The sequence below is a fragment of the Mercenaria mercenaria genome, chromosome 10, assembly GCF_021730395.1.
Source record: "Mercenaria mercenaria strain notata chromosome 10, MADL_Memer_1, whole genome shotgun sequence".
NCBI lineage: Eukaryota > Metazoa > Mollusca > Bivalvia > Venerida > Veneridae > Mercenaria > Mercenaria mercenaria.
In genome coordinates, this window is record NC_069370.1 from 44,018,180 (window position 1) to 44,034,231 (window position 16,052).

General features: G+C 32.7%; 1 protein-coding gene across 4 annotated transcripts in view; it reads left to right on the forward strand.

The window, feature by feature from the left end:
• Positions 1–16,052, forward strand: part of LOC123561778 (uncharacterized) — a 48,599-nt gene that overhangs the window by 10,444 nt on the left and 22,103 nt on the right. Inside the window, exons 1-3 of one of the 4 annotated variants that reach the window (XM_053552937.1) lie at positions 5,760–5,833; positions 12,826–13,066; positions 14,267–14,384. The exons of 1 other annotated variant lie outside the window; for it this stretch is intronic. In XM_053552937.1, the coding sequence (XP_053408912.1) occupies positions 12,826–13,066; positions 14,267–14,384 (359 nt within the window). In that variant the 5' untranslated portion in view covers positions 5,760–5,833. Of the gene's footprint in view, positions 1–722; positions 927–5,759; positions 5,834–12,825; positions 13,067–14,266; positions 14,385–16,052 lie in introns of those variants that run through there. 2 more of the 4 variants (XM_053552936.1, XM_045354378.2) reach the window with 2 other exon arrangements.

A 16,052-nucleotide genomic window follows, 5' to 3' on the forward strand; every position in this document is an offset into this window, starting at 1 on the left:
TGAACCGCTAAAGGAAAGGCACTAAAGTTACGATAATTCCGCTTAGTGATAATGTGCTGTTTTCAGCAGGTTTTCAAGTAGTCAGGGAGGACGTTCCTTAGATGACGTCGCAGTTGTTCTGTCTTGTGAACTTCAAGACCATGAAGCAGAATCTAATATTAAGTACAATAGTGTTATCATCTTGGTTGCATGGATTTTGTCTGGCCTGGATCACCCGAGGCGCAAAAGTGCCAAGTGTGATCCGGTCTGGTAAATTCTGCGACAGCCTTATCAAGCTGTTGTTGTAATGACCCAGTTATTGTATACCTCTTTGTTCTAAAAGGTAAAGTCGCAGCGTCACGGGTAATACATCAAATAAACGTCATGACGTCATTTATATTTGCGCATCCATCACTTCTTTTATATACGAAAATACAATGTTTAAAATGATTAAGAAAATAATGTCATCAGTAGTTAGAGCGGTGAATCTATATGGCTAGCTTTTCGTTTTTATGAAGTTTTTTTTATTTAACTTCTTATAGTACCGTGTCATGAATATTAATAAATGAAAATCTGTGAAAGCAATTCATGGATTTGTTGATTAATTTCTATCGTTCATTTTGCATGAACTGCGAAAAACTTTATTTCATTTGTTAAATCAAAGCTTCTGCTTTCCACACTACTATAGAAAGATATATGCATACATGGTTAAAATTAAATATATTTTTCCTTATATTTTTCAGGGGTGGTATCAATGATTAGTTGGATAAAAACTGCGTGGAAATTGGTCGAAGTCGAAACATTAAACTAATTTAACTAATTCTTCCATACATTACGCATAATGATTGACTTTAGTAAATATTTACTCTCACAATCTACAAAATTTAATTAATTGATGCATTTAAGTTGTACCATATTCGAAATAAAATAAAAAACTATTACCAGCATATTTACTTTCTCGGTACTTATTTCTTTGAAGGCCTCCAACTTGCTCTGTCTAATATAGGACAGAAAAGGTGTCATTTGAAAGCCTGGACGATCGGTCTTCAGGTTTTCTTTATGGTTTATTTGACTCTATGTAATGCCCATTCCTCATATATGAGATACACAATATTGAGGTATTTGCGTTTATGTATATATTCAAGTACATAGACTTGGTGATATACTCTAGATAACTTATAGAATAAAGATTTACAAGCAAAAAAACAAGGTTTGTGTTTTTGTCAGCCAGTGTGTTTATATATATACACCACATGTACACATTGCAAAGATTAACTAGTATTGTCTTGAATAGATAACACAGAAAAATTTAACCAAGTTTCAATTGTTTAAATGTTTTAGAAGGAATTTATTGTCTGTTTTACAAACAAAGGCATCGTGTACATTACTTTCTGTAAAAAAATGTATCCTTTTTCAAAGACCCTGTTTAATTTCCTTTTTCTTTTATGTAATCAGCAATATTTTTGAATTCCATTTAATCTTTACTACAATTCAAAGAACTACTACAGGCCATTTCTGAAATTATCTGTAGAATGTTGTAAATACTGGGATTAAATTAGGATTCTGTGTAGGTTGATGGCCTAATTGTTTACTTATTAGCAAGTGATAAGAAATAGATTAACTGTGGTTATTAATCTGACATGGTTGTAAACCCATTGTAAAGGCATTCTCTGTGCAGTGTAGTGAAAATGTTTACCCGTGTCAGATCACGTGATAGGGCTTATTGATACGGAGTATAGGGATAAGTTCTTTATACTATTTTTTCCTATTTTTCTAAAAAGCTATCTTTGGAAATAATAAAAATCTTATGCAATTTTCAGCTCCTAATTCCTTTATGTAAGCCTTTCATTAACTGCCTAATTTTTCTTTTATGTACAATATCGTGTTTTCATTGTCACATTTTGATAACTTCTCCTACCAGCTGCAGAATCCTAAAGCGTATCAAATATAGTCGCCGGTTTCTACTGGCGCCTAATGACATTTTCATATATATATATAACAAAAAATGAAGCATAATGCTAAACGTATAGCAGATAGGTAAATTGTGCATGGCATAGTTTGACAGATCTATGAATATCTAGATTTTCTAAAATGATGCCAACCGTAAGTATTCTGATTTTAATTTTTGATATTACATTTGTATTTTGTTTTGAGAGAAATACCAACATTTTATTATTTAGATATTTTTAAAGCTGGTTAACTGGCAACTTAATTGAAATAATACGACAGAAAACTGTTTTCATTCTACCGCATGGATAAAACATCTGAATGTCAAACTTCTAATTCATAAAAGCACTGTTCGATAAATTCTGTATTAAATGGGAAAGACAAATGGTGATCCTCATGTGCATGTGGTATTTATTCACAGATCAAAGTACTGAACTGTTTAATTTGTAAATTTGTAAATGAATTAGTTCTGTAGAGACAGGTGGTTTTTGTTCACTAATGGTCTGTAGCACAGGTTTGAATGTAATGACCATGCTCAAGAAGTCAAAAGGTAGAAAGGTATTTATCTGCTCTGATCTTTATTCACAGGTACACATGATCTGAAAAGGTTTTGAATGAAACTAGTAGTCTGTTAAGTCAGTTAAGTCTGGTTGGGTATGGTGCTCAGCAAATATTATGCAGTGGAATGCTATAAAAGTGGCCTTTATCAGCAGATAGACTTTATATTCAGCTTTAGATAAACTGGACAAAATAAGTTGAAAATAAAACTTTAGGAGAAGAATCCATGCTCAAATACTGTTTTCTTTGCCTCTATAACCGATGCCCTTGATATGTGCAAAATGTGGCTGTCAATCAAATACTTTTGATAATATCTGGGGTTCAAAAGTGGAATAAAATGTTTCAAAAAAGTAAGAAATTTATTAACAACTGCCATTGTTTCTAACAACTGCCATTGTTTCTACTAAAAAGTTTCAATACGATAAAATAAAGTTAAAGAATAGAAACTCGAGCATTATCATAATAAATACATCATGACTAAGATATACATATTGGGGTTTTAAGAACAGATTGTACGGTCAGTTCCCTTGTGGAGCTCTGTATTTATTCCCCGACCAAGACGTGATATGTTAATGTACGATTATATACCTTACTACTTTTACATCTTAATTTCTTTTGGCATGTTTTTGGATTTTTATATATGAGCCGTGCCATGAGAAAACCAACATAGTGGGTTTGCGACCAGCATGGATCCAGACCAGCCTGCGCATCCGCGCAGTCTGGTCAGGATCCATGCTGTTCGCTTTTAAAACCTATTGGAATTGGAGAAACTGTTAGCGAACAGCATGGATCCTGACCAGACTGCGCGGATGCGCAGGCTGGTCTGGATCCATGCTGGTCGCAAACCCACTATGTTGGTTTTCTCATGGCACGGCTCATATTTTTTTTGCATTTGATGGAGCCGTATCACCCAAAGATATACCTATTCCTTGAATGATTGCATGCCTATTATACCATTTATCTATACCTATTCCTTGAATGATTGCATGCCTATTATACCATTTATCTGTACCTATTCCTTGAATGATTGCATGCCTATTATACCATTTATCTGTACCTATTCCTTGAATGATTGCATGCCTATTATACCATTTATCTATACCTATTCCTTGAATGATTGCATGCCTATTATACCATTTATCTATACCTATTCCTTGAATGATTGCATGCCTATTATACCATTTATCTGTACCTATTCCTTGAATGATTGCATGCCTATTATACCATTTATCTATACCTATTCCTTGAATGATTGCATGCCTATTATACCATTTATCTATACCTATTCCTTGAATGATTGCATGCCTATTATACCATTTATCTATACCTATTCCTTGAATGATTGCATGCCTATTATACCATTTATCTGTACCTATTCCTTGAATGATTGCATGCCTATTATACCATTTATCTATACCTATTCCTTGAATGATTGCATGCCTATTATACCATTTATCTATACCTATTCCTTGAATGATTGCATGCCTATTATACCATTTATCTATACCTATTCCTTGAATGATTGCATGCCTATTATACCATTTATCATCTTCTTTTAAATTTCTCAGAATATTAATGTACATGTATCAAGTTGTATAGCACAGAACAGAATTGTACTTTTATTATTAGAAAAATGATCTGGTCAGAGCTTTTTTCATTTAGCTGAATGTAAATGTCATGAATAAGATATAATTTCCTAAGTTTTCCAACGTTCATTTTTAAGTTAACTAACTAAGCTAACTGTAAATGCTGATACTTTGCACTCTTCTTCATTCTCATAGCTCTTTTGAAAAGTAGGTCAATTTTCTATTTTCTCTGACCTCCAGATTCTGTCTAAAAATTGAAGTTTGGTCATATTATGGACATTAGAATATGAGTTTTCGTTTCTAAACTATCTTGAAAATGCCAAATCAAGAAAAAATGCCCGAGTCGGGAATTGTACCCGGCAGCCACGGCAATAAATACTTTCCCAACCTGGGGGTCGTGGGTTCGAGTCCCATTATGGTCACGGCCATGAACTCTCAAATGACACCAGTACTGGGTTTTTCAGGAAACGGTCGAGAGTGGTTCAAATAAGCTTAAAGCTTTCATCACAATCGAGCTGAAATAAATTAGTATAAACTAAATACTTCCCCACATTTTTCACCAATACATTACGGAAAAATACGTATTTAATGATCGTTAAATACATTTGTAATTTAGGTAGTTTACTACAAACACTTTTCAATTTTAGATGTAAAAAAATAGTAAAAGCAACAATTTTTATGTGTTTCCGTAGCATATTGTCTGCCGGTAATTAAAATTCGAGGCTTTCTTAGGAAATACAGCATTAATTTTCTGATACCTAATTTCTGGCAGTGTCTTTAATAAATCGACTATAAGCTTACGGAAAATTTGTGGAAAAAATAAGTATTTCTGAAAAATATCTAAAAAGATTAAAGATATTTTGTACTAGTAGTCGGAAGCCAGACGGACGCCGAATACTTTTTTGTTTATACTAAAACTGAAAGAAACTATCTAAAAGGATACCAGAATGACGACTAGGCAACACACTTTCCGTATGACAAACTTCGGTAGAATTATAATAATTGTTTAGGCTCAAATTATGTAGGATTCTCCAAAGAGTATTAGTGCCAATGTTTGATAAAAATGTTAATTTGCACCAAAGAGATAAATAGATCAGAATCTTAATTTACTTTTCCAAGACAAATAAATAAAAGATGAAAATGAAACAAATATACCTTATTCGAAGGTATGTTTTCCAGGTATTTTCCTAAAATCGTAATAAAACGAGTACATGTTCGAGCTTTATTCTTTACTGTGACGTCGAAAATAACCATATACCGTCTGTAACGTTATCAGAACTTTATTGAAAAACAAAAAAAAAAAAACCAAAAAAAAAAACCCAATTGTTTCACATTCATTGTATGCAAAACATAGGGGCGTTAAACAATTATCATATTTTCAGATTGAGCTCTATCAAACAATTGGAAAAAGTAAAAATATAACGTTTAACATTTAAAAATATCACTATAGGCCGCTAAAGTGCATGATTTTACTTCATTTTGTAAATTTATGATATTTTGTGTAAAGCAAGTTAAAGTAAAAACATTATTATAACTCTGGCTCCTTGCAATATTTCAAGAATGTAAACATGTCTCAACAGAAAATTATATATACGTACAATGTATTTGACCTGCAGAAGGGTCTCTGTTCTCTGAGGGTACTTTTTTTCCGGCCGCAGGCCGATATTGATTGCATCCTTACTTCCTGTTTATATCTGGGGTGAAGGTCATTTAACAGCTGATTTAAACTGTACATTTTGTTTGGTGGATGAAAAATTACACAGGTTTCTGAATGGAATACTATCTTAAGGGTGTGCAGGTGCACTGAGCTGTATTATTAGACAGTATAATCCGTTGCAAGGCTCACTCCTGTGGAAATAGCTTCTAAAACGTCATAAACCTGAGTCTGATACAGAGTGATCTCCCGTAAACGATTTACAGTCAACTCGTTCCCTAGTCAACTCGTCCCCCTATCAACTCGTCCACATTTTGGTCATATCGTATCCCTTGACGATTTCAAAAATAGGCATTTCGCCCCCGTCTTTTCAGTCTTATTTTTTTGTCAAAGTTTCCTAGATTATGATTTGTGTAATTATGATGTAAAATTTGTGTTCTATAAAATATGTTCTACATAAAAAGCATGAACATTTTACTTTAAAAACAACATTTTGTTTTGATTTATAAATACCCGATCGTATGTAAAAATGCAGAGTGCATGCACGTTTCGTAGCTTCAAGTGTGCATTGACTAATGCGGCCGTGTATCTTTTTTCATGATATTTCTTGTTTATGTTTTTCTTAATGTACTTAAGGTAGTGCTACACGTTCGGATCAATAATTCCTACAGGAGAATTTATTAACCTTGACTTTTTGAGACGTCGGAATATGCTAAGAAAATTCGGCAAATAAAAAAGATAGGGTCGCGGGTTTCATTTTTTGCAAGACTGATTTGAAATATTTGGAACTTACACAAGTTTTCATAATGAATGTCTATGGGAAAATCATAATTTTGATAACACTTTCGTAAAAAGATTTTTTGTACAATGAATATTTCAATGAAACTTCTTACAGTCGTAAATAATATATGATCTATAATATTTTGAAATAATATGAATAGGTTCCTGTGCTTGTTTTTTTCTTTTCTTTTTATTTTTAAAGAAATCCGCACATAAAAATGATTTTAAGATATTATATGGAATTATTCAATGTTTCAAAATCATTTTTACCTTTAGAAAGACAGTAACGTTGCCGTTTTAATAAGTTTATTCACGGGTTGCCATTAATTCATAAAACAATTTTCATTTTCGTATACCGAATCCAGGCTTAACTCTACGTTTTCCGGATAAACTGGCATTACACCATTACTTCCGATTTATAAATAAATAATATTCCCTATAAAACGGACAATTTTTAAAGACATGCTAAACATAGCTATACCCGTTACAGAAAACAAATCCTTACCTCATTTAGAGGAATTATGATAAAACTGACATGAGATGAGAGATTTCTCATGTTACATTTGCATAGATGGCTCTCACGCTGGTTCTTTTGGTATATTCAGGCCTATGAGAAAATTAGTGAGAGAATTAGTTTTCTGTTATAGTCTCAACTTCATTTACATAGTACTAATAACTTACCTTCTTGGAGAAAAAAGCTTTCAGCTTGTTAAAACCAATTTTCAATGTTTTATGGCATTTTCAGTAACCTGTGTCTCTGTGTCAATTTTCCTTCAAAATAGCTGTCGCGACAGAACTTTTAACCGGTTCTCCCAGCTGGAGTTATTTTTTACCATTTTTTATCATATTTTTCTGTACACTAACACTTTCAAATATATCAAATCTCACCTCTGACAGCTATAAATGGGAAAACTTTAGTGTGTAAATGCGCATTACAAAAGTTACAAACACACCATGAACAGTGAAAATGTTATTTTTATCAATTTTTGCATCAAAGTTGCAATGAAATGCTTCTTATCTGTTAAAATCTACCTCATTTGTAATAATATCTAGACAAAGTTTATCTATAGGTCACAAACGCCTAAATCGTATTATAAAACGGATAGTTTTAAAGACAAGAAAAACATAGCTAGACCCATTTCAGAGAACAAAAATCCTTAACTCATTTTGAAAAATCATGAGAATTCTGACAATAAAATGAAGGGAAAAGTATGGGTAATGAAAAAACCTTCTAAGAGAGTTGTCTCTTGTCACATTTGCTTATTTAAAATTACTTTAAAACGACACTACTGTGACCTGGTAGTACTGCTCATACTAAAATTGATTTTCGCTTCTTCTCAGTTCCCATCTCTTTGTAAAAATGTCAAGAATACAGCCACAATGAGCTTTAAACAAAACCCAGCTTTAATTCAGACCTCTGTGGTCATGCCAAATGAGAAAGTAGTGTCAAAGACATGTCCGCTAATACGCGACTAGACCAAATGGCTCCCACGCTGTTTTTTTTTACAGTAAGGCCTCAAACGTACAGAACTAACGTTAGCCATATAACTGTTTTATTATGAAAAATACTTTATAATAACAATAATAATAAAAGGTATTAATAACTCAAATAATACTAAATGATTTTTATCGAAAGAAGTAATATGCAAAGAAACACGTTTTCATTCTTTTCGATAAAACCTTCATCTAACAACTAAAATCATTACCTAAGCAGTATAGGTTTGTTATACATCTATGATTTAATGTTCTCATGACATTTTTACATATTTTAAGTATTGAAACATCAACATCTTCTTTCTTGTAAATATCCCAACCATCTTTAGAGCATACTGAAAATAAAAACACTTATTTCTGCCAACAGTTGCTGGTGTTCTTTAATGCTTGATACTATTTAAACGAAATGAACATTTTTTCATACTATAACGAACAGTAAAGGTAAACGTTTTGACTTGTGTGCTATTATAGTTGACTCGAAATAAAGTAAATTTTGTTTGCGTTCGTAGATGTCAAACATGCTTTTGATGCTATTCTTCGTAATGATGTAAAACTAGATATCAAGACCAGAAGGAAGGTTTAATATTTAAACTATCATTGTATAGTATTATAAAGATGTCATGGACAGTTTGATATTGCATCTTATAAGGTATGCCATGTTTCGCTTAATTAAATCCAATGTTAAAGAAAAAGCCTGACTGGATCAGAATATTTCTGGATGTCACATAATAGTCATTAGAAATCATTGGTTTGCTGGTTGACAAATGAATTGGATATTTAATTCATGACGGTACATATATAAGTCTGTCAAATGATATCAAATTGTCACATAGCAAAAAGCATTTCATAGAATTAGGTCTGGACTAGGACATATGTGCAGGAAATTTTAATATTTAAAGTGAAAGCTTCGTTTTAAACAATTATGTTACTTGTGCGGGAAACCACCAAATGTGTCTTGGCATATGTACAATTTGCGACATGGTTCCTTAGAGGATATAATAACCAAATATTAAGTTCATCTTCGAGGGAAAGTTATTTTATAACATTTTTGAAGTCTCAATTTTTTCTTACGTAAATAATGCAGTTCGGAATATATTAATTCTTTGCAAAGAAAAAAAAAGACATTAAGTTGAAATTTAAACTTTGTACAGCAATTGCATTGATGTGATGATTGAATTCAGAACGAAAAAAGAAAAAGAATAATATGTTTTTTCGCTGGATGACTAATAAAACTGCACATTAAATTTCATAACGTTTCTGAACTATACAGGGGCCTCCGCGGCTAAGTGGTTAAGGTCTGTGACTTCAAATCAATTGCCCCTCACTTCCAAACTTTATATATTACATATCTGTATTTGCTTACCATCAACTAAACCTTTTAGAATCCTGGAGTAGTGGTCTGTGTAGACGTGCACTCAATATCAAAATATACAATCTGCCTTGTTTGGAGGGACTTGCTGGTTTTAGCTTACGATGGATAACATTCTCTGTTTTGAAGGCCCATAAGGGGTGTAGAAATATACCCAAGTGACTTAAGAAAGGTCTATGTTTTTCATAATCTTGTCTAAAATAAAACATGGGGGTGGGGGTGGGGGGGGGACACATTGGGCCAAAAGCTATCATAAAACGTTGAAAAGTTAGTCCTTACTTGAATAAATTGCCACATAGTGATTCTTTAGAGTTGACAGAAACAGTGAGAACATGTTACTTATCAGTTATAAGGTCTTTTGGTGCTGATGTTTGTCCCAAAATGTAGTGCATCTTACTATTATTAAGCAAATATGAGTTGGTCATATTTAATGAGTATTCAAAGATTGAAACATCCTGGAATAAACATGCTCTAAGTTTTGATCTTATTATATGGTGGTATTAATGAAAGTTTCTATAACATAACATTTACATCATTTGAACATTACTGTGTGTAATTGATTTAACGCCACGGCTAGACTAAGAGAAAACGTACAATGATAATTTATACAACAGCTAAAATATTTAGTAATGGACTCGACAATATATATTTAAAATCTAATTTAGATATTAAGAAATGAGTTCTTCCTATGCAGTATTAAACGGATAACATCGATTTTTTATTCAGTGTAATGAAAATACCTTATGGCTTTACCCTTTAATCTTGGTTCACTACATTCGAATCAAGTAATGATAATAATAACCAGTCGTTGAGTAATTGGTTCATGTAAACAATAACACATTCTTTTGTAATGCGAGTATGAAAAACTATGATGACAGGCTTTGTCCTGGACATATCGTCAAATCTGTTTACTCATATCCAGCGAACGGCGATAATGAAACTTCCGTTACCCTAAATTAAAAACACTGTTCACCAACGTAGTGAAAATCTATTGGTACGTCATCAAACTACATGACTTTCATTTTTACATCTGGATACGCTGTATTCCTACTTTACTCATGTAAGGCAATAGCGTGGTATGCTTTTGGATGTAAAAGAAAAAAAGGTTGATGTAAACTAAGTACAAATATAAAGAAGAATGTAATATCAAAAAAGTACATGTGCAAACCTATATTTGCAGTAGTAGCAAAATTCTGCGTAGTGTCTTAGTGTTTGTTAGGTCTAGATCTTAAGACTGTGTTTGTTTTGAGGTTTGCGGTTTTCAACGACTGTGTCAAAACACACACACATAATTTTATATATACATATTGAAAAATAAGTTTTTAATGACGACGTAAAATGACGCCATATTGTTTGTAACCCTCCTGATGATAATGTTTTGCAACGTTGAACATGGTTGAGGAATGAATCAAATATACAGATTCAAAAGGAATTGACTATTCGCTTAAAAAAAGCATTTTTAAATATGTCTACCTGTACCATGGGCATATTCATGAATTCATATATGTATACATATATTGAGATTTAATACTTACAAGCTGTAATCCATCAGAAATGTGCTTGCTGATATAATTACGGTTGCAACTAAATTCTGAGAAAAAAAAGTATTTTTTAAAAAGTTATACAGATAATTGACTGGTTAGAATGTAACCACGTCGGAAAGCAAAAGTTTTGACCGGCATTAGCTGTGATGGTATTAGGCTTACATATACGATTACAAAACAATGAAACTGACGGCAACCATTTCCTTCCGTTTTTCGGAATGGTTGTAACTACGAGAAATTGTTTACTTTACGGTTTCAATGCCCGAGAAAAATACCTGTGTTTCAGGATAAAACAGTCCTAATAAAATAGGTAGGTTATTTTTCTTTTTGTTTCATAATTTTAAAGTGAATGTTTTATAATGATATAAAATAACGCTTAATCAGAAGAAAAGCTGACGATCTATTTAGTGTTTACAATTCGGATTTCTTTCCTTTTTTAAAAAGCATTAAAAAGTTTTGGTCGTTTAACTTGAAACACAGATATTTTTAACTTGCATCCGGTTGGGTTTAGTTTCGGTAGCGTTGAACATGGTTTTTATTTTCGCGACTTTAAGGGTGTTTTCATCAATCTTCACGCGAGAATTCGCATTTTCCGAATGGCCTAATTTATGTTTTGACTACATTTTGTTCCATTCCAAACATTAACAGAAACATATATATATGCAAACCACTTTTTAAATGATAAGATTCTGGATTTTGAATGTTTATATTTTTACCAGCCGTAAGTTCTTTGCTCAGGAAGTATTCATGTTGAATACTAGATTGCAGCAGATCTACGTACTTGATCATCTTTTTGCATCAGTCAGTTCATGCGCTTTCATAACATATACCTTTTCTGTTTTCAAGGAAAGCAGTTTAATTCCTGAAACACTGTCCTCGCACATTTTAAGATCTTTTTCAAACTTTTGTTTCTGCTCGATAAAATATCTTTTCATGTACACTTTAAATCAAACAGGTCATGACACTCACCTTGCTTCTAGTGTGAGCATTTTCTAGTTATTTCACTTTAAAGAGATAAAACAATGACGTTGAACAAACCAGGATTCACCAGCTAGGTGCACACAAGTATTGTTTATAGTTCAAAAGCGGTCAAGTGGTAAGCAATTGGCCTAAAAACTAAGCTTCATGAGCACGGAATGAGCTGATTCAAAGCTCATGGAAACAGAGAATGCAGCCAAGTGAAGTACAAATAGACTCGAGCAGATCGGGGGTTGATAAAACCTGCAACACTATAGACAACTATAATACTGTCAAATATTTTCTCTTTCTCTCTTCCGCCGCCCCCCCCCCAATCCCCCTCCCCCTCCCCACACACATATAGACCGTAAGCTTAATGGAATAGCCAAAAGTTACTCATCATAAAACGAATACTAAAGTTCATAACATGTTTAAACTTACTTTCACATTAAATCTTTGTTAAGGAAATTATTATTCCGGTCTGATTATCTAAAACGAAAAAAGCGTTTATATATGCATTACAAAAAAAAAAAAGCTTTCAAACTATTTGTTCGCACGGGAGAATAAAGATGTTCACGTAAACGTACGTGATTACGTTTCTACGTAAACGGATATTTCTTGAAAACGCCAATAAATCATTTAAGACATGAAAAAAAAAAACAACACTTTTTTTCCTTGAACGAGACGAAATAAATATATATTTTAACAAAGTTTTTTCATTACGTGGAAATGTCTGCATGCGCCGCCGGGACTTGTTCACGTATTGAAACTACACATATTCCAAATGCGTACCTTTATTGAAACCCGACCGGATGCGTTAACATCTTTAAACACAAAAATGAATTGTTTACATGTTACGTGTGTCACTCAAAGAAAATGACCTCAATAGTCCTTTAGTAAAGTGTTATTGCAAGCCACAAATAAATATCTTAAAATGTTGTTTTAATTTTCTTGCAGATGAATGTATTTCGTCTTTTCCTCTTCTCTTTGACATGTCTTTTCTACGTTGTACTTGGAAACGTCGGCTTTTACGACGAAGGAAAGCATGGCTACTCAGATATGTATTACAAATCTAAGCACATGCCGTACCCGATGCCATACCACCATCAACCAATTGGAATTGGTTATGGATACGGACATGGGGGTGGATGGGGATTTGGTAGTGTCCTGCTATCTATATTTGGTTTCATCTTCTTCTGTAAGTATTTAACATATACGGCAACCTATCTGTCTTGATTTATTTGTGTTTTGTTCTTACATAAACTAAGAAACAACAGACGACGTGTATTATAGGCTATTGTGTATTTGAAAAAAATTAAAGCAACAACATTGGTAGTTGGTCACTTTTCCATGACCGGTTCGTCCCAATATAAGGGCAGACAATGATTAAATCAAAACTTTAGACATGTTGATAACTTTCATACTTTAAAATCTTACACCAGTTATTACCATACAAGGAATTGCGTATAACAATACAAGAATTTGGCACTTTAACGTATGTCTGAAATAGTTTTAATGAACCAGTTGTCGTAAATAGAAAATATTTCAAAGTGATGTCTATTGGTTAGTCTATGTTCAGACCATATGTTTCGTTCACAGGAGATGACTCCTGAAGCTATTCAAATTTTGTATAACTATGTCACTTTTGTTCTCAAAACAAAGGTAATAATAGATAATCAGAGCCAGAATAAATAAGAAAAATAATTAAAAAAAAAAGATTATCTAATCGGTAGCCTGATATATTTGTGTAAGTCCTTTGTCATGTAAGGCTGTTAACCTTTAGCATGCTAAATTTCTAAAATTGACTGATACATCATTCAATATGAGTAATACCATTTATTATTTGAGGCGATGTTCACTGAAAAATACTGACAATCGCGAACAGTGCAGATTATGGTCAGCCTGCACGGACATGCAGGCTGATCTTAATCTGCACTGGTCGCAAAGGCAAAAAGCACTTGCCGTTAAATAATTTTCAGCTTTGTTAGCTTAGTAGAAGTAGACTATTTCTCTGACTGTCTAACTTAAATCATACAGTTATTTTATGCCTAGATTACATATTTTGAAAGAAAGAAAACAGAAAATGAACAGTTCCTACTCAGAATCTATGTAAACACATAGTGAGTTTGTATGGTTTAAATCAAGTACAGACTATAACTAAAGAAAGTAAGAATTTGTTTTGCCAAAATAAACTGACAGGTGTTTTAACAAAATGACTGTTACAACATGACATTAAGTTTTGAATGCAGCTTTGGAAGTAAAGTTAGTTTATGCTTTCAGTCAAGTTACATACATGTTATGAATATTTTCTACTTTAAAATAAATATCTATTGACAAAATGGTTAAATGGGAAATGTGCATTGTATACCTTTAATTAAAACGCCACTGTTACTTTCAGTGTCCTTTCTGATGCTCCTGTTCAGCCTTTTCTCTGGAAGAGGAGGTTCATTTTTATCTGGCTCTTCTTATCCACATGGGAAAGGAGGTGGTGATAAACAGGGGCCATTGATAATCATGTAAGTAACGTTCGCATTGCCATTTTCATTGTTACTGTATTCTTAAAGTTATATATATTATGCAGTTTTGATGTTGAATTATACTTGGAGTTATGTTTTACACGGTGGGGAAACCACGTGACTAAATCGGATAACGTGCACGCAAAAGTGCTAAAAATAGGCCCGCTTCAGGTATGTTTTTTCACTATAACTTTTTTGATACGGAATTGTTTTAAACGAGATAACGTGCATAAACCCCGCAATAAGAAGTTCTTTCAGCGGATATATGTAACTTGATGAAACCCCCTCCCATTTTTACGTAATCCTTGCCCAACCGATTCGAAAGATGCAAAATATTTTGGTAACGAACACGTCTGTTCACAAGTTACGCATCTAGGACATATTCTGCAGAGAATTTTCGCTGGAATGTAGGTTTAGAATAAAGCTTGTCATTGTCCAAAGTCCTGTACCAAATATTTAACATGACTATTCATGAATATTGAAGATATCGTAAGACAAAGGGTGCGGTAATGTACACGTTGCGGTTTTCAGGAGGTAACGTACACGTCATTTTTCCCCAGAGGGTAACGTACACGTCAAAGACTATTTATCACGCATGTAGAACATCTTTGTTTTTAAATGACTGAATTGTAAACATTTTGATATTGTTAAAAAAGATGCAGATGCTGGGAATAGGCTGTTTTTCTTTCGATAGGCTATTATATACAGAAATGATACAGTGAAAATGAGCAGCAGTTGGAATTTTATGTTTTTCTTTCGATAGGCTATTATATACAGAAATGCTACAGTGAAAATGAGCAGCAGTTGGAATTTTATGGTCTAAACGTGTATATTATTTTGACAAGTAGACATTGTTAGCAGTTTCCATTTTAAATGTCAACTTGTTTTCTTTCCAAATATCAAAAGTCGATTAGGTTTCTGGGAATAAACCATATAGTTTTGTCTGTCAGCGGTGTTTAATCAAATCCATGTGTTCAAATCTTTTTGATGACCCGTTGAACTGTAAACATTTTTTGGTATTGTTAAAAGATGCTGGAATTAGTATAAATTCCGACCGATAACTCGAACGAATAACATGTTTGATAACCATGATTTTCTTCATTAAAACATTTCAATACAGAAAATCTTTTTGTATAATATGACAGCATGCACTTTATTTGTATCACTGACAACATTTTTCAGTTCAGTTATGCATGGGACCATAACAATCAACCAATAATATAAACACGTTGTCGTTTAAACTATCGTGCGGGAGTAATGTTATTCTTTCTGGAGGTTAGTGACATATCATTTTGCTGGTCAGCTAGATATTCATTTAGACCTCCTTACTGAAACAACATATCAGTATTGACCTAAATTTAGCATATCTAAAGACTATAGCCATTCCTTGATTGATTAAGTTATAAATGCTGACATATTCTGATAATATAGATCTATAAATGCGTCAATTACATTCAAAGTTTTAAAATAACAGACTCGGTTAAGTCACAAAATCAAATATCTTATATGTATTGATAATTATTTCATTTTTTTCCTAATTTATTGTACATGTATAAACATTAAAGAGATTATAATTAACTATTAAACTAAACTAAGCTATATTGGATTGCGATTTTATAAAATGTGAGTATGTTTAAACAAGTACAGATAACTTAGACAGTTTTTGTG